The sequence below is a fragment of the Globicephala melas genome, chromosome 2 (assembly GCF_963455315.2).
Source record: "Globicephala melas chromosome 2, mGloMel1.2, whole genome shotgun sequence".
Taxonomy (NCBI): domain Eukaryota; kingdom Metazoa; phylum Chordata; class Mammalia; order Artiodactyla; family Delphinidae; genus Globicephala; species Globicephala melas.
Genome location: NC_083315.2, coordinates 62,163,000 through 62,182,425, shown reverse-complemented (window position 1 = coordinate 62,182,425; position 19,426 = coordinate 62,163,000). Strand labels below are relative to the sequence as shown.

The 19,426-nt window shown below is 49.6% G+C and overlaps 1 protein-coding gene across 5 annotated transcripts in view; it reads right to left on the bottom strand.

Moving 5' to 3' along the window:
- Nucleotides 1-1,289: 1,289 nt before the first annotated feature.
- HEXA (hexosaminidase subunit alpha) overlaps nt 1,290-19,426 on the bottom strand; it is a 38,827-nt gene continuing 20,690 nt past the window's right edge. For 3 of the 5 annotated variants that reach the window (XM_030875056.2, XM_030875060.2, XM_060294030.2), the window contains 13 exons: nt 12,703-12,795; nt 10,934-10,999; nt 9,275-9,321; nt 8,552-8,662; nt 7,584-7,685; nt 6,965-7,097; nt 5,874-6,054; nt 4,858-4,944; nt 4,527-4,599; nt 3,680-3,863; nt 3,422-3,512; nt 2,621-2,725; nt 1,290-1,536 (listed from right to left, as the gene is read on the bottom strand). In XM_030875056.2, coding sequence (XP_030730916.1) covers nt 1,473-1,536; nt 2,621-2,725; nt 3,422-3,512; nt 3,680-3,863; nt 4,527-4,599; nt 4,858-4,944; nt 5,874-6,054; nt 6,965-7,097; nt 7,584-7,685; nt 8,552-8,662; nt 9,275-9,321; nt 10,934-10,999; nt 12,703-12,795 — 1,337 coding nt within the window. In that variant the 3' untranslated portion in view covers nt 1,290-1,472. Of the gene's footprint in view, nt 1,537-2,620; nt 2,726-3,421; nt 3,513-3,679; nt 3,864-4,165; nt 4,600-4,857; nt 4,945-5,873; nt 6,055-6,964; nt 7,098-7,583; nt 7,686-8,551; nt 8,663-9,274; nt 9,322-10,933; nt 11,000-12,259; nt 12,678-12,702; nt 12,796-19,426 lie in introns of those variants that run through there. The other 2 variants (XM_030875061.3, XR_011377236.1) reach the window with 2 other exon arrangements.

Here is a 19,426-nt window from a genome sequence, read left to right as displayed (position 1 = left end):
GGCACTTGAAGTATAGCAGCATTTCTGCAGGTCCTTGCCTGGGACTACCCCAAAGGCTTCTCCGGGTAATAGAGAGTAAGGGTGCTGCTTTGGTGGGTACAGATGGTAGAGCCTTAGCTCATGTCTCTCTAGGCCAGAGCCCTGGGCTCGGCTTATCTGGGCTGTGTGAATACCCCTTCCCTAGAGGATTCTGCAGGTAGAAGGTGCCCAACCTGCCCCTATGGTAACAGTGCAAGAAGGCCAGGCTGGTGTATGTCCAACCAAGTCCCCAAAGGAGCATGATCAAGGGACTGAAGGATGCTATTTAAGGACCACATTTTACTGAGATCCCTTCTCAGGCCTGCCTTCCCCAAGTTTCTGTATCCACTAGATTGGAAACTTTCTGAAAGAAATGCCTGGGACCTCTCCTTTGTCCTTGCAGCCCAGGACCAGGTAGAAGAAAAAAACAATGGTCAAAGAAATCCTCATCTAAAACAGCTGCTGTCCACTACTGCCCAGCCTCTGGGCTGCACTGTCACTGGTGAACATGAAACCACTAGGGGGAAGTCTGGGTCCACGATGAGCCAGTTCCTCCTACGGAAAACTGGTCAACTTGTGCAAAGACACTCTTCCAGAGCCACATGCCCACCTCTTGGTCCCCCAGGGGCTTCCCTGTCATGGTCTCAGCTGCGCCATCAATTCTCTGAGAAGATGCTACTGGACTGAAAATGGGCGGGAGGAGGGGTGGAAGTTGCTGCCATTTTGGGGAGTTGAACAGGGCCTCTGGGGACTAAGTTCTTCAAATTCTTGGCACCTACCACAGTGCCAAGACCATAGTATGTGTTCAATCTTTAATAATGGTTGCATGCAGTTGAAGTAACAAGAAACGCAAAGCAGAAGAGAAGCTCTAGGGGAGGGAAGTTTGTGAGTATGCATTGGGGAGGGGCTATTCTGTGACCAGGTTGGGGCTGGAGCCCCTGCTGCTTCCCAGAACTTCTTTGGTCCCCTATGGTGTCTTCTGTCTACAGAAGCCTTGGAGGTCTAAGTGATGAGTCTAAGGATGGGGTATGTGTCTGGACTATGTGTGGGGTTGGAGAGGCATCATAACTCAGGTGGAGCAGGACAGCATAAAGGCTACAGGTTTCATTCCCAGCCCTCAACTTATAAGATCCCTCCAGGGGCAGATACTGAGCCCAACCTGGCTGGGGCCCTGCTGAGCCCTATCACCCTCAGGGGCAGAAGGCCAGTTCTGGCAGCTCCCTTACCCGAGGGCCACTCACATTTTTTTTCACACAGGTAATCCACATTCATTATAGAAAAACGCCACATCACTCTTTATTGGACACCAGCACCAACACCAGCCCCCTTGTCTCCAGGCACACAGGCACGTAGGCAAGGGGCCCCGTCCCCTGGGGGGGGGCGGTACAGTGGAAGCCTGGCCCCGCTACCGCTCTCCTAGGGCCAGCACCCTCCTCGGTGCCTGGGGTACTTGCTCAGGTTTGTTCAAACTCCACGTCACAGTAGCCTACGCTGAGGGGCTGGGCCTGGACACCCCGCCTGCGAGAGGACGTAAAGAAACAGGGCGAGATGAGCCCCTCGGAAGGGGGTCGGTCTTGGGCCCCAGCAACACCTTCTCTACCACAACCAATGGTCTCCCCTTCCCCCAGTTCAGTGGATTTCAATCTGCCACTAGACACCAACATTCCTTGGGGGGGGTCTCACTTCCAGAGATTCTTGCTTGGGGTGGGGCCGTGTGTTGGCAAGAATCTGCAATCTGAACAGGTGCCCCAGGTGATTCTGATACAGGGACACCCCGGAACCTTGAGGAACACCTCTGTATTTCTAACTTGCCTGTTTCTGTGCCCCAGCTCCAAATAACTCAGTCTCTTTAGAAAAAAGCTGGATGCCTAAGGGGTGCCCAGTGCTCCTGGCCCACGGAGGCCCCATTAATGGCTCTAAAACTCTGTAAATGTGGTGAGGGGGGGAACCGAGGCACTGTCCAGCCCACGCACTGGGTGTGGACATGAAATCCCATCCTTAGGTCTCAGCCTCACAAGTTCCAGGACCTGACCAATCTCCTTAGGGTACCTCTAGGCATGCCTCCTTTATTACCCAAATAAGTTATGTGCTCAGAGATGGTAAGGAACTAGCTCAAAGTCGCCCAGTAAATTACAGACAGTTGAGGTTTAGACCCCACCATGCTTGGCTCTCAGCCTGGGACTCCCCTCTCTACTAGGCTGTTTCCCCTAGGGCCTCAAGACCTAGTAAGTGAATGAATCAGGGAAATGACCATCTTACGCAGGCCCATCCTAACAGGGGCACAGGTGTCATGAGAACCCATAAAATCATGGCCATGGCTACGAGCGCAGACTCTGAAGTCAGCCTGGTTCATATCGTGGTTCTGAGCAACTTTGGGCAAGTTACTTAACTGCTCTGTGCGTCAGCTGCCTACCTCTGAAATGGGGATAAAACTACATCCCCCTCATAGGGTTATGGTAAAGATTCAATGAAGCAATGCTGGCAGAGGGCTGAGCGCACGGCTTGCCCCACACAGTATGCCCCTGCAAGTGTTAGCTATTATCAGTATACTTTTCCTGTCAGTAGGGGTCCTCAGCCCCCAACCTGCCCATGGCCTGCGTACCTCAGCAGCTCACAGCGGAAGTGTGCCAAACGTTTATAGGCAAAGTCCAGGTTGGTCAGCATCTTGTTGCTCCACAGCCTCTCGGCAACAGCCCCTGCTCTAGGCCTGCAGGAAAGGGGACATGCACCAGGTTGGGCCCTGGATCCCTGGCAAGGGTGCTGGACACCCACAGCCTCTTGTTTAGGTACCCTGGACTAGCTCGGGGCCAAGGGACGTGATCAACACCTTAATCAGAGTGACAGCCGGCTGGAGGGCTCACAGGGACTTCTAGGGCCCAGCTCCATCTTCAGCAAAATGGGGATCGTGATCCCATCTCCTCCTCTCCCAAACACATGGGAAGCAGAGTACGTCTTAAAGGCGTCGTGAACACGGATACAACAGTGGCCGAGCAGCTGTTCTCAAAATGTAAACTCTATACACCCAACCAGACTTGGTGAGGGGCTGCAGCCTCTGAGGAGACAGCATAGAGGAGTCTTATCACAGGGCCATGCACTTCAGGGTTGGATCCTGGGCAAGCCATCCCGAAAGCAACATTCTTTCAACATTTTCTCCAGGACTCCTTATCTCTATCTGTGAAATGGGGACAACAGTCTCCATCCGACACATCTATGGGCTGGAGAAGTAAATACGCAAGTCAGGCGGGAGGTGACTTACATACAAACAGGGGCAACACTGCGATGCCCCTTCTCTCCCAGGCCTGAAAGGAGGGTGCTCAGCTGGGCGAGGCTGGACGGGATTGAGCCTGTGAGGGAGAACCCACGCCCACAGGCCCAACCCTCCACGTCCCCAGGTAGCCCTTACCAGAGCCTGGGGACCAGGTTTGTGCTGTCCACATACTCTCCCCACATACAGGCCTCTCCGCCGATCACCAGAGCCTTCTGCTCAGGGCTACCTGAGGGAAAACAAGCAACCACAGGCCTCTACCGCCTTCCCAACATGGCCCACTCCTCAGATAGGTCATTTCGTCTCTTGACCTGCAATGTCCAGCCCAGAATCTCCTGCCTCCCGCCCTGTACCCCATTCAACCGCCTTTGGCAGCAAGGAGAGCTCCCTGTTTACCTTCAAATGCCAGTGGCTCCACCATGTAGATATTCTTCCAGTCAGGGCCATAAGTTATGTGGTTCAGGTACCAGGGGGCAGAGAGCAGGGCCCGGAAGCCGGCACTGGTGACCAGTTCCATCTCCTTCGTGTACCTTACAGGCATCTTTTCTCGCCATACCTGGATGACTGTGTCTGGCTGAACCTGTCAGGAAAGGTCAAAGGGCAGTAGGAGATTCCCAGGCCACAGTGTTATGCAAGCAACCCAGGCCAAGGGGTGTGTATTCCCTCTGCTCCCCAGCAGCAAAGCATTTCTCTGTGACTCCTAACAACTGAGTTTCTAGCCCAGTGCAGAGGCCGAGGGTCCCACAGGCCCTAGGAGAGCTCCCTGCTGCCTCTCCCCCAGTCCTTCTGCAGCTTCCCTGTCTACACTGAGATAGTAACACCAGCTGTGAGCTAAGGGAGAAAAGCAGTGGGGCCCAGGAGACTCAACAGATCAGGAGCTACCATGTCCAAGCATCTCCAGATGCTTCTGAGGACGGGACGAGGTTCCTGCAGAGCCCCTGACGTGGCAGGAAGCTGGGATCTTAGTGCTCAACAATGAAGGAGAAGGTAGCCCCGCTCGCAGACCTGGAAGATCCTAGTCTATGACACAGGCAGGAAAACCCAACCCATCATGCCAGTCTCAGGAATCCCAAGTAACCTAGCAGCAGAAATAACTCGTTCAGTTCACAGTGAGGGAAGACAGATGGAGGCCCTGACACCCACACCCAGGGCTCAGACCTCTGTACCCGCACAGGAGCAGGGAAGGGATGGGAGACCATGGGGAGGCACCGAGGGTGGCCCCTTCTCTCTGCCCCTGGCTCACCTTTACTTTATTATCAAACACCTCCTGCCACACCACGTAGCCCTTGCCATAGGCAGAGACGATGTCCAGCAGCCTTAGAGAGTAAAGGGAATGTCTGCTCAGTTCAGACAGGCTCTGTGCTACAGGTGCCAGTGCCCTGGGGGCTGAGCCTGCTTAGGGGCCCATTCCTGACTGACCAGGTGGGAATCAACCACTCCAACGAAAGGACATGACAAAGGACCCCTTCAGGGGCCCAGAGAGTGGTCCAGCAGGTCCTGGTCCTGCTATGGAAAGTGAGGACTTCACAGGAGTTGACCCCCAGGGACCCTGCCCTCCCTCCCTCCTTCCTCACGTCTGGATGTAGAAGGACTCCAGCTTCTTGAAGTCCTCACCAAAGCCTTTCTTCTTCATAAAGGCCTGGATATCTGGGTTGGACTTCCTGAATCCCAAAAGAAAATGAAGATTAATTCTTTTGACATCCTCAAAGCCCAGAGCTTGGGGATGTATCACCTGGCCTCCCACAACTCCTTTTTTTCACCTGAAAAACCAATCGACTGAGGATCTCAAGAGGCCACAAATTTGGGAGGTGTGGCTAAACAAAATTAAATGAAGAGGGCCACTGACATAGGCTGAGTCTGGATCTGAAGAGCTTCAAGTTCACCCTCAAAGAGAACACATATCAATCTCTCTGGGCTATGACACGTGGTTCTGAGGTCTAGGCTTGGGGCTCTGGCACACTGGATTCTGTCTTCTGTCTCTTACCTCCCACACCCTGGGCACAGTCTGCTTTTCCCTTAGTATTTATTCTTTATTCCAGTTGGATACAAGCATTGCTGTCTGTCACCCATTGCAGCTCCCTTACCCCACAAGGTCTACATTTTGTTTTTTCCCTCCTCCACCCTTTCTCAGATCCAGTGCTAGTGCCCACTTCGCCAAGAAGCCCCTGAGCCTCTTTTGAGCTAAGCAGATCTGAGGGTTGGAAGCTTACAATGTAATACTAAATAGACACTGTCATATATTAGCCTCGAATTCATATGTGTCCTGTCTCTTCAACCAGACTATTTTAAGCTGCCAAAAGCAGGGATTGTTTTTCTCTATCCTGATTTTCCCAAGACAATCTGTGCTCAGAGCTGATTTTTCTGTAAATATCTCAAGGCTATGACAGGAGGAAAGGAGAGTTTCACATTCACAGCCTTGCCAAAATCAGGTAGGGCCTCTCTGTAGGTGGAGAGAGAAAAGGCCGAAGACCTGAGCCATCAGGATGGAGACAGATGAGGAACACCTGAGACAGGTAGCTTCTCACGGGCTAACCTCTACTCTGAGTAGGCAGTTCATCAGGCCAGGATGGGAAGGTCACAGGGCTCATACCAGCAGGTGAAGTCAACTTCATCTCCTCCAAGGTGAAGATAAAAATCTGGGAAGACGGAGCTGATCTCCAAGAATAACGCGCTCATGAACTCATAGGTATTGTTGAGAGTGGGATTCACTGGCCCAAAGGTGCCAGAAGGGTGAGACCCAGAGTAGCAAGGAGTTAATAATCCAGGGACACCTAAGGCAATAGAGAACCTCGCACTAGTGTCACAAATACACAGACCCCACATACAGTCATATACATGATGACAATCACGTTCAGACATTACATGCACACAGACGGGAACACTCAGGCATTCACAGACACTGGTAATTATGAGCATGTAGTGACAATCAAAGAAATACAAGTATGTCCACAATCCTACACAGACAACTGGCACACACATACTCCTGCCTTGACACACTCTTCCAGCAGGGGTCACCCTTGGTCCCAAAGTTTGCCCTCACGTAGCCTATGGGCAGAAAAGCAGAGAGCCTGATCCAGCAAAACTGGCAAAATCTTTCTTCCACGCTAGGGCACAACAACCTACAAGGGCATCATGAGGCAAGGACATCTGAGAAGAATTTGCCCTTTTTATTTATTTATTTATTTGGCTGCATTGGGTCTTGGTTGCTGTGCACAGCCTTTCTCTAGTTGCAGAGAACGGGCTACTCTTTGTTGCGGTGCATGGGCTTCTCATTACGGTGGCTTCTCTTGTTGCAGAGCACAGGCTCTAGGTGCACGGGCTTCAGCAGTTGTGGCTCGCGGGCTCTAGGGCACAGGCTCAGTAGTTGTGGCGCACGGGCTTAGTTGCTCCGCGGCATGTGGGATCTTCCTGGACCAGGGCTCGAACCCGTGTCCCCTGCATCGGCAGGCGGATTCTTAACCACTGAGCCACCAGGGAAGTCCCCGCCCATATTTTAATAGTAAGAAGCGGCCTCCTTCGCCCAAAGTAAATTCTGCCTATCTAAATTCCCAGTGGAAAAAGTTGATGGAAACCATTCTTCCAGAGACCAAGGCTAAGGCATGCTACATCCAAGAGCCGACATCCTAAAGTCCCGTTGAGGGGAATCAGTAGCCTCCCTCCACCTCCAGACATTATTCTTACCTGGTCCCCATGACAGAGTGTGGCCGGGAGTGTCGAACTCTGCCAACACACGGATACCCCGAAGCCGCGCATATTCAATCACCTCCTTCACATCCTGTGCTGTGTAGATGTGGGTGGCAGGGTTGTAGGACCCCTGGAAGGTACAAAACACCATTCAGGACTTCATTTCCTGAAGGCTGGCAGAGGAAAGGATACTCAAAATGCCTTCTGGACTCCCCTGGATATCAGAAAATCTACCAAGAGCCCTTTGGTATCAGGGGTCTTCAAGGAACTTTATCATAATTTCCCACAAGCTGTCACATCTACTGTCTTATCTCAGTGCCGTGATGCCAGTGAGGTGAGAAAGGTAGTCATTATGCCCAGCTAACCAAATATAGATAAATAAAAAGAAGATGGGGCCAGGAGAGATTCTCTCCTGAAGGTCACAGAGCAAATTAATGGTGTAGTTTGGACCTGAACTCAGGTCTCCTGACTCCAAATCCAGTGCCCGCCCCCTATATTTCAGTGTGTCCCTAAAACTGGCTGGTTAGGAGGAGAGCTGGTGTCCTTGCCAGCAGGGCGCCATAGCCAGGTTCAGACTTCAAGCCATCAACTTGGTCTGGGCGAAATTAAGGCATACCTTTTTGGTGAGGTTTGGAAAAGTGAAGCTCTCATATGGGAAGGAGGGGTCATCGACCAGATGCCAGTGGAACACGTTGAATTTATTGTACGCCATGACATCCTGTAGGTCAGAGCACGCACAGTTAACTCAGCACAACTTCTCCGGCTGCAGCCCCAAGCTTGGCAGGCTGCTCCACACACGTTAACAGGCTCAACCCGCCCAGCTTCCTGCTAAGTGTTCACGGGTTCTCCCTATCAAACCTTCGCATCGGGTTGCGCCTGGCGTGGAGGGAAGGGGAAGACCCTGCACATGCAAAGATGGCCGACAGAAGTAGTATCTCCTCTTTGGGGGATGAGTTATGGTCACATCGAGAGGAGGGCTGCAGCTCCGTGGTACCCTGGGGTCTTCAGAAAGCCCCACAATACCCTGACAACTAATATTTCCTCCTGCCATTTGTTTTGGGTTGTCTGACTAGTGTTTATCCAGACGGTGAGGTCTGTTGTGAATTTAGTAGCCCCATGATCCATAAATCTCAGATGCCAAAACTGGTGGATGTGTCCACGTCTTTGGTTCCATCAGGAGAGCAAAGGAAAAGTTAGACACGTGAGCTAGATCAGCAACTGTCAGGTCAGACTGCCCATCAAATTCAAGACAGTGAGGACCATCCCCAGCTAAGACTTTTGGACATCTCTTTCCTATGACTTTGTACTAACTAAAGTTAGCTCTGCTTAGTCAATTCCCCAAACCACTTCCTGCATCGCTGGAGATAGCCTGGACATTGGTCCTCAGTAGCCAAATGGGGTAGGTTTAAATCACTCTTGTTATTTTTTTGAATCTTGGAGCAGGTCATCTTTTACATTTTTCCCGGGAGCTCACTAAGTTATGCAAATTCTCTCTGTAACTCTTTAAGAATATGGCACCTGATCTATCTGTTGTCCCATTACCCCAGAACCCTGAGGGCAAAGAAGGCCTTAAGGCCTGGTTACCAGAGTGTCCAGGATGCTAGCCAGTGGCAGGTAATGGCGAGACGTATCCAACAACAAGCCCCGGTGAGGGAAGCGGGGGAAGTCCTCAATCTCCGTCTTGTTGATATAGAACTGTGTGGACCAAACACTGAACATGTTAAGATTCAAAGGAAATTCACCAGTGGGGTGGAGGGGGATGAGAAAAGTCTTCCAAGATCCCTGAAAAGCCAACCTGTGACTATTCTGCAGGGTAACTGTCTCCACAAACACTGCACACCTCTACCTCAATGACCATAAGCAGGTACCTGTCCAGAGAGCAACTGTCCCATGCCAGCCAAATACAGGTGTCCCACATACCACTCAGCCCACACATTCCAAATTTTCACTGACTGTTAATATTTTCTTCAAAGCAGTGTGGTCTCAAGGTCATGTCTAAACAATGACTCAGGGGAACTAAGTTATACCCCAACTGGCAAAATCTACCAAACCAGTTTCCATCCATATCTCCTTGAATACTCTTTTTTGGGGCCATCTCAAGCCACCAGGACTCTGTTTAAGGTAAAATAAGATATTTCCAGGACTCTCAACATTGGGAGCAAACCCCAGAGATTTTGTGTGTGTGTGTGTGTGTGTGTGTGTGTGTGTGTGTGTGTGTGTGTGTGTGTGTGTGTGTGTGTGTGTGTGTGTGTGTGTGTGTGTGTCCCAGAGATTTAAAAGGAGCCCTTTTTGAGGGCCCACACTCACCGTGCCCTCAGGAGATCTCCAAATAAGCTGGCTAAAAGTCTCCAGACCTGCAGGGAAGTAGAGAGGCAGATGGAAAGACTTAGGGAGGTGGGTAAAGAGTTGGAACCATTTGGAAGGTTCCCATGTGGCACGGCACAGTGCTTGGGCACACGGCGAGAGGGGATCTAGTGTAGGCTTGATGGTTCTCAACAGTTATGAAAAGGGGATAGTAGGAAGCCAGTCTCTATTTTTACTCTGTATTTTATTTGGGGAGGTGGCAGCGTGAGGGGTTTTTGTGCCCCTCCTAGCAATACACTAACCCACGTGCCTCTTATCTATACTTCCTAAGCCTTGAATTTACAAAGATATTAAGAAGAGAGGCCAAGATGTGTGCCCATGAGGACAGACGCAGGGACAGGCCAGCTCACAAGGGGTTAAAGCTTTCCATGGATAATACCCATCAGGAGCTAAGGGAGCTGAGAAAAAGGGGCCCCCAATCTGCTGCCCCTTCACTTCTCCCAGACTGAATTGTGAGAATGTGATCATTGACTTGAGTTTCATAAACTCAGTCAGAAACTTGTGGGTCCACAGCTGGACTTAGAAGACAAAGAAGCCTCCACTTTTCCTCTTCAGAGCCTGAGAAGAGAAGCAGCTATAGGGAGCTGAGGTGTGGCAGGCAGCAACTGCCCCAGAAGACTGGACACAGACTCCTAGATTCCAGCAAAGCCCAAGGGCAGGTATGCTGAGTCCAGAGCACTAGATGTTCTCAACAGCTGGGGCCTCACTTCTGAAAATCCAGCAGAAGCCCTGTGAAGGATTCCCAGAACCCTAAGTTTTCAGAATTTAAGAATTTGTGAGACTTTCATGGTCACTCAGTAGCTCATTTGAGGCAGACTTCCAGTGTACCATCTGGGCTTCTCTCCAGTCTGACTCTGACGCCTAGCACTCGGGGTCCCAGATCTCCCCTACCTTAACCTGCCTAATAGTTAACACCCACACAAAAGCTACAAGAGGTAGAAAGGGGAGTTGGCATGCTGTTTCTCCAAAACACGGGGGAGGGGAGGAGAAGCTGGGGAACAAAGACAAACCAAAACAATGTTTGGAGTTCAGTGAGAATCTCTCATCGTTCACCAGCAGACCTTTTACCAAAAGCGGTCGAGTTGTTTGGCTAAGTCTGTATCTAGGGACCGAATACATTTTCAGTAAGCCAAGAAGAAGGGCAGGGGGGCCTGTCACCCGTTAGCTAGCAAAGTTCTCATTTTCTCCCCCAATAATAGAGTTCTACATATTTTACCACTCTTTACCTCTTTTTTGACATTTATCTATTCCTTTTGATCTAGTTTTTAAAGAACCTTTCCGATCACGTGTCTGAAAGGAGAGCTGAACAAGCAGTGCTTGTGGCAGAGTGGGCCTCTCTCCCCAGCTGCCTGCCCCCTGCTTCCCCAGAGCACCTGCCCAGGGGAGTGGCTGCCCCCGCACAGGCTGACACCTGTCAACTTCTGGAGACAGCGGTAAGAATACTCCCTTCAGGGAGCTGGGGAAATACTCCAACTGGTCCATAAAGCAAGCTTCCTAAGGTGGGGGTGTTCGCTGGGCCCCTAGTCCTGCCCCCTACCCGACCAGGGTCGACCTTCCCACATCATCCTTCTCTCTCTCCCAGTGTCAGCCCCATCTTGTTACCTCGGAGGGCGCCCCAGACAGTCTCTGAGAGGAGGAAACACTGCTCGTCATTTACGGTCAGGGTGTCTGAAATGACAGAAATGACCCCATTTGGTTAAGGATTTCTACCCTCAGATTACAATCACATGTTCTGTGCAAATCCTTGGATTAGAAAATAACAACAAGAGAACAGTATGGAGGTTCCTTAAAAAACTAAAAATAGAATTACCATATGATCCAGCAATCCCACTACTGGGCATATACCCAGAGAAAACCATAATTCAAAAAGACACATGCACCCCAATGTTCACTGCAGCACTATTTACAATACCCAGGTCATGGAAGCAACCTAAGTGTCCATCGACAGATGAATGGATAAAGAAGATGTGGTACATATATACAATGGAATATTACTCAGCCATAAAAAGAACGAAATTGGGTCATTTGTAGAGACATGAATGGACCTAGAGACTGTCATACAGAGTGAAGTAAGTCAGAAAGAGAAAAAACAAATATCGTATATTGACACATATATGTGGAATCTAGAAAAATGGTACAGATGAACCAGTTTGCAAGGCAGAAATAGAGACACAGATGTAGAGAACAAATGTATGGACACCAAGGGGGGAAAGCAGGGAGGGGTGGTGGTGGTGGTGGTGGGATGAACTGGGAGATTGGGATTGACATATATACACTAATACGTATAAAATAGATGAATAAGAACCTGCTGTATAAAAAAATAAAATAAAATTCAAAAAAAAAAAGCAAAGCTGTCACCCATGTGGATTTTTCCGTTATATATGGATAGTTCTCTTTCATTTAGGAATAAAAATGCAATATATTATAAAACAAAAAATAACAGCAAGGGACTTCCCTGGTGGTCCAGTGGTTAAGATTCCACACTTCCACTGCAGGGGGCGTGGGTCTGATCCCCGGTCGGGGAACTAAGATCCCTTATGCCGCACGGCGCGGCCAAAAAAAAAAAAAAGCTAACATTTTTTTTTTCTTTCAAAGGGGAGGCGTTCCCTGAGCAAGCAAGGCTGCACTCAGGCCTGGGGCCACAGTGGGAGGGTGGTCACCCAGTGGCTCCGAGGCCCTGGAAGACAGTGTGTGAGGAGGGGCAGGCGGGTACAGATTCCTCTACAAAGCACCACCGCCCCTGTGGGTCAGTTTCCCCACCGGAAACATAATTCCTGCCAGGTTTTAGCTCCAAGTATGAAGGGGAGAGGGATGCTTGGAGGGGTGAGTCCAGGTTACGACATTCCCAGAGCCTTTGAAATCACCCTCCTGTCCTTTTGTCTCCAAGCTTCAGCTACTCCATCATGAATGTAAGGAAGAAGCCAAGACCTGAATGTTCGCTTTGCAGACTGAGACGTCCCCAAATGCCGCTGCTCAGGGAAGTCGGGTGGCAGCCACAGAACCAACGCCTTGAGTTCATCTTGGTTCAAACGGCCGAAAACTCCTTCTCTTCCCAGGGTAGGGTCTCTTAGAGAAAATCAGCAAAGTGTACAAGTTCCCAAAATGCCAGTGGGATTATATTCAGTCCAGAAGGCAGGTGTCCTGTGGGACTCAGTGAATAGCCAGTGTGATGTTCACAGCCAACTGTCAGATGCTGGTTAGACTGCATAGGAGAAATTCACCTTTGACCGCTCTGGGCACTTGGTGAGCCCTGGTCCCCACACTCATGGAGGGCTCCAGGCGTAGCATCCGCAACTTAGGCCAGGCCATCTGGAGTTACAGCTCCAGACAAGTGCTTTCTCTTCTCGAACAGGGAACAAGGCGGTACTTACAATTCTCCACAGACTCCAAAGAAGGAAACTGGTCACATCCAGGAGTGACAACAAGGATAACCAACGAATTCTTCTCTGACATATGCCATTTTCCTGCAAGGACAGGATGAACTCAGTGAGGCTGACCTGCCACCAGAAACAACAGGCAAAATTAAGGCCCTACAGAAGGGTTGCTGGCTCTGGTCTTTTCAGCTTGTGTGCCTGTGGTAAGGGGGAGGGGACGGATCTGCCCTTGGCACTGCCTAGTCATCTGTTCAACTTGGTCACTTTGGTCGTGCTCCGCTCTCCCCAGTAACCCGCCTGGCCCGTGTATGACTGACCTGGCAGCAGCTCTCTGTAACCGGGCTCTCTGTTTCTGACTTGTAGAGGCCAAGCACATGATTCGAAGACCTCAACAACTGCTTCTGAACTAAAGGTGGCTCTAGAGTACTGCTAGTCAAAGTGTGGTCTGCAGATTAGCTGCTGATCTGCAGACGGTGTTACTGGTGGGTCACCAGATAGGAAGCTTACATGACTCCAGAATGTGAGGCAACTATGTCAGAGCAAACTCACTGTTTAGGTCTAACAATTTTTCATAACAAGGCTATCTTGTTGAAGGGAACAGTTTTACGTTCTGGTGCGTATGCTTCTCATCTCATTGCAGACGGGCACTTGAAGTAGCACTGCTCTGGAGGGCTCCAGATGAAAGCTTCCAACTTTGTAAAGGCTCAGGAGCTAATGTGAGCAGATGAAGCAGATGACAGGAGGATCTCCTATGCAAAGGAGGCCTGAGATGACCTAGCGGGCACTCCAGCAAAGGCACGTGGCCACCAGCCCATCCTGCTTCCTTCCTTCCTCTTCCCAAACAGGTTCTCTGTCCAAGGCAGACTTCTTCCCAACAGCGGAAAGCCACCCAGTAGGAGACAACTATATACTATCTAATATCGTTTAACAGATCCCAGTCTATGCAGGAAAAAAAAAAAGCCAAAACACGAATGTACTGTCTCTTCCCACCCTCCCACTGGTGCTTCTCCATGACCTTCAGGGTGGCTCTGATGGTACCACTCCAAGCCCGAGCCTCAGTGAACCCCCACTCTCTTATTCTTTTTCTGGAGCCACATTCATCCCCACTGGCGCCACAACATCCCTGACTTCCTATGGAACTATAAAGTCAGGGGTAGGATGGCCTGGCAAAAAAAGCAGGGAGAGAGGATTCAAAACCAAACTGGCAGAAGGGACCCGGGAGCCTTGAACCATCTCAAGGAAGCCTGCTCAAATCTCCTGATCACGACACCACGTGGCTGCATCTTGGCTTTCAGGCCGGCCAGGAAGCAAGCCAACCAGGGGCCCTTTCCCACCATAATGAGCAAACACGTGCTTTCCCCTGCCTGTAAATACCCTGTTGCCCCACACCAATACCTGCTGAAACCCTGGAGGCAGAAGAGAATTTGAGGCTATTCTGGGACGGGCCAATTCACAGCTCCATTCTAAACCCTGGAGACTCATCCCCACAACACAGTGAAGACTCATCCCCACAACACAGGAGGACAACCAGACTTTCAGGGCAGAGAGCAAGCTCAGAGCAGAATGTGCAGGGCCATCCCAAGCTCTCTAAGCAGACAGGCCATCTCTACAAACCCCAAAGACCAAGGAGGACTTCACTGAGAGGCAGGCGTGAAGAAAACTATAAAAGAATATCCCCTCCTTCAACCACGGCCTCATCCCTTGTCTCCTTATCCCCACCTGACCCCACACATTGTGGAGCCCCAATATCATTGTGTGGAGAGCTCATGTGCACATCTACCCAGGCGGGCATGCAAAAGAGGACAAAAGTCCTGAGCTGTACAGTCTTAATCCTCTGGACCTCAGTCTACCAAACTGAAGAGAAATCACAACTATTCATATGCAACTGCCACGGTCACTGTCCTCATGACGAGAGAGGCTGCACAAACACCAGGTTTATCTGAACTTACTTAGAAGACAAGAAAACATCTAACTGCTGTTATTATATTTTTGTTTTTCTAAAACACACCTATACTCCATTCTCTAAATCCATGGTCTTTTAGTGGTGAAGGTCCCAGACTCCTTTGAAGATCTGACAAAAATGAAAGGATTTTTCCCCTAGAACAATGCCCTTAATTTAAGGGCTCATCCCTCCACCCCTGACCACCAATCTCATGGTGAAGAAGCCCCGTCCTAAGTGCTCTCAGTGACTCATGTGGGTTTGGGCTGATAAAGAAGACACAGAGTCATGGCTGCTGCTTAAACAAGCTCTGAGGAGGAAGGACCAGGGGACGCAGTGATGTGAGAGCTGACAAAACAGGAGGGACACTGGGTCATTTAAAGGATGTAAATAGAGACCATCATTGTGGTTTTCCGCCTCCAAGTTGCCACTCTGAAGAGAACAGGAAATAGGCAGGGGACAAGCCAGCCGCCTCTACAAACACCCACACACCCTGCGCTGGGAAGAACTGAGATGTGGGAAGCAGGGTCTGGCAAAGAGCCTGCTCACCAGCGATCGCATGGGAACGCTCGCAATGAGCCCGGGCGGGACAGCAGGAAATTCTGAAGCCTCAAGTGCTCAGGAAGCAGCATGGAAAACAGAGCACTGAGCTGGGAGATCAGGAAGGGTTAGTTCTGGTTCTGCCCCTGCTGCTGCCAAGCAGAGCGAGTCTCGGGGCTCCCACTTCCTCCCTGATAAACAATGGCAGGGTGGGACCAGGTCCCAGCTGCTCCTCAGAGCCAGTACTTCGTGATTCCACAGACAGATCACATACTCCGGGGTCCCATTCTAGACCACTGCTCCCATCTCTGCAGCTCCCTCATCCCCCATGCTTTCATGGAAGCCTGCTCTTTTCTTTGGGTTCACTGAAAAGTTTGTATTTTTTTAAATTTAAGAAGTTAAAAAAATTCAAACAGCCCAGAAGTGTTTACAGCAAAAAGAAAAAAAAGGTTATCTTTGGCACCCCTCTTGTTCTCTGAAGAGATAACCACGGTTAGTCTTCTACCCTTGTGCCCCCCTTTTAGCACAATTTAGCCTTATTCATCACAGGTCAGCTCTGGATGTGGAACTCGAGAACAAGGGAATCCTAGACCCTTTTACTACCAAAATCCCGCTGTTGAACTTTGTCCAGATGCCAGTACTATGATCCTTCCATTCCCTTTCTGTTCTCAATCCTCTCCCATCCTCACTTCCTTCACTGCTGCCCTAGATGTGGTGACCCATCACCTCAAACCCAATCTAGGCAATACTCTCAACAGCCTGTCCCTGTCTTCGGTTGCACACAGTGGGCAAAACCCTCAACCTGGATCAATCTAACATCTGCCTTCCGTGCACCTATCCTGGTCTCTCATCTTGGCTGGGCCCTTGATGCCAATCGTGAAAATCTGCTTCTCCACCACTGCTTTTTTCTATTCTCTGCAACAGCTATTTCAGACTGGTACCACTTTCTTCGAGTCCATAACTGGATCACAACCTCCTTTACTCTCAGCTGACAATCAGCAATCATCCACCTCTACCTTCCCTGCTCCTCCCTGACAAAAATACCTGCAACTCACACCTGGTCTTTACCTTCTCCTTTTCCTACCTTGGTGGAAGGGGCTTCCCTTCACCTGTGCTCTGCAACTCTCCTCAGGCTCCTCTTGTATAAGTTATCTCCCTTTCCCCCCAGATCTTCAAATTATTTCTTTTCGCTGATTCTCTCCCATCAGCATTAAAATCTTGGCAAGTCTTCCTAGTCTTGACTCCAGGTCATCTCAAACAGTCACTCTTTCTCTCTCCTTCCAGTTACAAAAAAACTCTAGAGGAAATGGAGCCTGAGCAGTTCAGTGCTGAATTTCAAAGTCAGACAGATCTGGGTTCAAATCTGGGTTCTAACACTTCCTAGCTGTGGGACCCTGAGCAAGTTATTTCCCCTCTGAGCGGGAGGTTCCTCATCTGGTGATCATGACAGTACCTACCCCATTGGGCTGTTGAGAAGATTAAATGAGTTAAAGCGTGTGAAGTGCTTAGCTCAGTGCCCGGCACACGAGAGGTGCTCATGAAGTTGGCCATCCTTAGTCCTCTCTTTGTAGCCACTTCCTGACCTCCTTTCTACTCCTCAGTCCACTATAATCTGGCTTCCTTCACCATCACTCCTTTGAAAATGCCTTCACCAAGGGCCTGTAGTTCTGCAGCTAAATTCAAGGGATCCTTTTCAACAAATTCATTTATTCATTCAAGTTATTTACTGAGCGCTTACTATGAGCCAGGCTATTCTGTGCTGGGGACACAACAGTGATCAAAACAGACAAAAATCCCTGCTGTACAGAGGCAGCATGGTACTAACACTTTCAGAACCTCTTGGCAGCATCAGACAGCAGACAGCCCTGACCGTCTTGAAACTAAACTCCCTTAGCTTAAGGGACACGGCTCTGTCTTGGTTTTCCTTCTAACTCCTTGAACATGCTTCCTCATTCTCCTTTTCCTTCACCCACCCCTACGTGCTGGTATCCCCAGGGTTCCAGACTTCTCTTTTTCTCCTCACTTTATACGCTCTCCAGACAATGTCACCCACTCCCACGGTAGACTGATGATTCTCAGATCTACCTTTCCATGCCAACTCTTCTGGAGCTCTAGAGTCATACAGTACCTCCACTCAAATGTCTCAAAAGCACTTCAAATCTTAAATACGGAATTGAACTAACTCTTCATTCCTCTTCCTGGCTGACCTTCTCTCTCAGTTTGATAACAGCACCATCTACTGATTTACCCAGACCAGAAACCTCTTCCTTCTCCCATCCTTCTGAGTAGAGCGCAAGTTTATTCACTCATACTTATTGACTGTCTATGTGCCAAACCCTGTGCTAAGCACTGAGATTACAGCAGTTAAAAAGAAAGACCCAACTAAGTGTTATAACTACAGAATCCTTCCTGGCTCTTGACGTCACCACCATCTTCCCACCCACATTGGGTCAATGCCTTAATTTAGCCTCTTGTGAATTTTCACCTGGACTGTAAAAAAATCTCCCAGTTGCTCTCCCTGCCTCCATATATATCCCATTTCCATCTCTTATCCTTTGTGATCTTTTAATATGAAAATCAGATTATGAAAATCTCTGCTCAAAAGCCTACAATGGTTCCCCACAGCTCTCAGGATAAAGTGCAGAATCTGCTGGATGATTATACGAACTCGACCCTCATCTTTCTCTGCTCCTGTGGGGGAACTCTCACAGGAGCACGATGAACTCTTTACAGAACTCTGAAAATGCCACATTTTCTCCCTCTTTTTCTCTGCATGTATTGCTTCCTCCAATTGAAACAAACTTTTCGTTGCCTCCACATCTCACCTGATTAAGAAACAGCTCTGCTTTTCCTTTTCTAAAACTTTCTATCAGTCCCCCACCCTTTCCTAAGAGACCTTCCTATGTGATCATGAAGCAACATATACATACATTTTTCATAAAAGATATCTTAATATAGGCTGTTTATTTGTCTGTCTCCTCCCCAAGGCTGTGAGTTCCTCAACAGCAGGGACCAATCTCAGTGTCTTTGTATTCCCAGTGCCTGACACACGGTAGTCATTCAATAAATGTTTGCTGGAAAAAAAATGAATGACGCTAGAATTTTTTAAATGCATATTTAGTGCTACATATCATAATGATTGTGCTATACAATAATCAGGTATAAATGGCAAACAGTTAATGTAGAGATTACTTTTATACACCCAAACCTAGTATTTCTGAAGTTCTGGGACTGGGGTGGGGAATAGTAAAAAGACACCCAGACATCCAGAAAGAGCCTTTTCAGACACTGCTCTGAAGACTCCTAGGTCCACAAATCCGAAGATTCAGGTCTTTCTACTTCTCTGGAAGGGAGAACTCATTCCTGCAACAGGGTACCCAGGAGCCATGTCTTTACCTCAGTGCATAATAGCCTGTCCCTCGACCCACCCTGCTCCTCTGTGAATCAAAACATTTCCACCATATCAGTGTGTTTAATTCACAGAATCTCAGCAGCATAAAGAAAACACCACTCACTTTGGTTATAAAGTGGCATGTGGTTTGGCTTCTGGAGTGGAAACTAGGGAAGTCAACCCAGCCTTTGGCACATCCCACTCTTTCAGGTCTATCCTGCCCCGCAGTCCTGGCACTCTCCTCACTGGGGCCAACGCTGGTTCTCCACGCCCACTTTGCCCCCACCCCCCACCCTCCCCCTCCCCGCCACTCCCAGCTTCATATGCGTGGCCTCCAGGCTTCCTCTCCCTGTACTTGGCCTAATGAGAGCCCTTGGAATCATTCATTTCCCACTCATTCCAACCACGATACATGGAGCACTTACTGTGCATCAGGACCTGTTCTAGGTGCTGGGGCAGTTAAAAGGAAAAACAAGCCCTGGTCCCTGCCCTTGAGGAGCTCACAGTCTAGTGGGAGAGACGAATATAAACAACAATTACAAAACACTGTGATAAAGGCTACAGTAGATATTATAGCTGCCTCTTTCCGGAGGCAGAGAGGGAGGCTTAACCTTGGAAGGGGACCTACGAGCAGGACCTTGAACCCTGAGTTGGTGTTTGCCAGCTACCAAGAGGGGAAAAGGTATTCCAAGCCTGGGAAGCAGCTGATACACAAGAGCATTGGTGTGTCTAGGGAAGAGGCAAGACCACCCCTGTCAGACTTCTCCCTGTAGAGTGGCAGTCTGAGAATCCAACTGCCCTGAGCCTGGAGCCTCTCCATAGTGCTGCTGGATTCAGTCTGGACCGTGGTG